General features: G+C 36.0%; 1 protein-coding gene across 2 annotated transcripts in view; it reads left to right on the top strand.

Moving 5' to 3' along the window:
* Positions 1 to 1,820, top strand: part of LOC107642390 (protein ENHANCED DISEASE RESISTANCE 2) — a 10,306-nt gene that overhangs the window by 4,268 nt on the left and 4,218 nt on the right. For both annotated transcript variants that reach the window (XM_016345726.2, XM_016345727.2), the window contains exon 10: positions 1,512 to 1,607. In XM_016345726.2, coding sequence (XP_016201212.1) covers positions 1,512 to 1,607 — 96 coding nt within the window. The remainder of the gene's footprint in view (positions 1 to 1,511; positions 1,608 to 1,820) is intronic.

The raw sequence follows: 1,820 nt of genomic DNA, 5'->3' as shown, positions 1-1,820 counted from the left end.
CCTTTAGGATTGACAATACAAATTGTCATTTCATCTAATGCAACATTTTTAGTTTCTACAACTTACCTTTATCCTGGACAGTGTTGTGCCAAGCACCAGAAAGCATGTCTGAGGTTCTGAGGCAAGGCTCCAGATAAGTCAACAATTCCTGGCACCTTAGTAGTTGAGAGATCCATTATCACTTGCACTAGGAACTCTTCTAGTGGCCTATTAATAACAAAAAAGTATCTCTAGAAACACATGCATCTAACTTGGTGACTTCTATTGTAAAATGGTATAATATTTTCCTTTATTAAGAACTAGGAGCAAATTGGGCATTCTTGGAGTTCGCATCACATTCAGCTGCTTCTATATTTATGCACAACTGGGAATATCAGATACTTTTGGTCAGGTGATTAGTGAAGTGATGATAACAAAAAGATGAGCATATAATATTAGGAAGAAATTGTTTGGGTGAAGAATGGAGCAACGCATATTGTGAAGTTGATTGAAACTTCTATAAAATGCTTTGTTCATGTAAGGAGGAGAGCTGGGAAGCCTGCAGAGGCCCTAGACCCTAGTGTAAAAAAATGGATCAAATTGACGATGTCCTATTAAAAATTACCCTAATCTAAAGGAAGGAATTTATTGAATGTTTAGTGTTTGATGGCCCCAATACTTCCATTTGGTTCTTATGGGGCTGATGTCTTGTGGCTTAGGGCTTTGTGTCGTTATGGCCGGCAGACTGTAAGTCTTTGAAGATCCATTATTGATGTTATTCTGTGCAATGAGTGAGAGGTGCAAATTTGTTGGATCTTTCATTTCAAAAGCCAGAAAATGATTAGTTTGTTGAATATCATGTATGTACTAGCCACTAGGCTATACTGTGCCAAAGAATATGAAAGCATAAATTGAACTGTGGAAGAAATTAAGCTAGCAGGATGCTAGACATCACACTTTTCTTTCAGGATATTGTTCTGGTACCAACTAGAGGTGTGGGTATACTATGCCATAGTATATGAAAGCATAAATTGAACTGTGGGAGAAATTAAGCTAGCAGGATGCTAGACATCACACTTTTCTTTCAGGATATTGTTCTGGTACTAACTAAAGGTGTGGTTTGTTTTTCTTTCACCCAGGAAAAGTACTTATTTTTGTATGAAAAGAGAAAAGATAAAAAGGAAAGTGATATGTAGGATGATGAATACCTAACTATTTAGGTGGCCAACGAGCTAGAATCTTACCATTTGTGTTTGCTATCTGTGAAGTTTTCCACGAAAAGCAGTAATGATGGTTATCTTATAATCTATATGCTTGTTTTTGGATTTAAACTGGAAATATCGCATGTTATATGCTTAATCTTTTAGTTAATCTCATTGAAGTAATGTTTAATATTATGGCTTAGTAATCTCCAAGGGCTGAAGTTTTACTAGATTCCAGTGGATTTTCTCTTTGGACCTTGTGCTGGATATTCGACGTCCCAATGCTCAGTTGTGAAATTTTAATTGCCTCATTATTTTGCATGCCTGCAGATGGGATTGCAGCTTTCAAGAGGGTAGATTAGTTGAGGAGGTTGATGGGCACACAGCAATTCTTTATCACCGACTTCAGCTGGACTGGTTCCCAATGTAAAAATTTCTTCTTCATGATAATTTGTGGTTTGTACTGAAGTAAAATTGGTCAATTGTTTTTTGCATACAGGAATACAAATATCATTACAGGAAGTCCAATTTACATGCTTGATAAACTGTTCTGTTTCAATTTTATTTACATTTGTTTATAAACCTAAGTTCAGGTCTCTCGTCAATATCTGGGTGGTTCTTTTTTTTTTTTTTTGGTGT

Source organism: Arachis ipaensis, chromosome B05, assembly GCF_000816755.2.
Source record: "Arachis ipaensis cultivar K30076 chromosome B05, Araip1.1, whole genome shotgun sequence".
NCBI lineage: Eukaryota > Viridiplantae > Streptophyta > Magnoliopsida > Fabales > Fabaceae > Arachis > Arachis ipaensis.
Note: the sequence above shows the minus strand (reverse complement) of the source record. Positions and strands in the feature narration are given on the sequence as shown.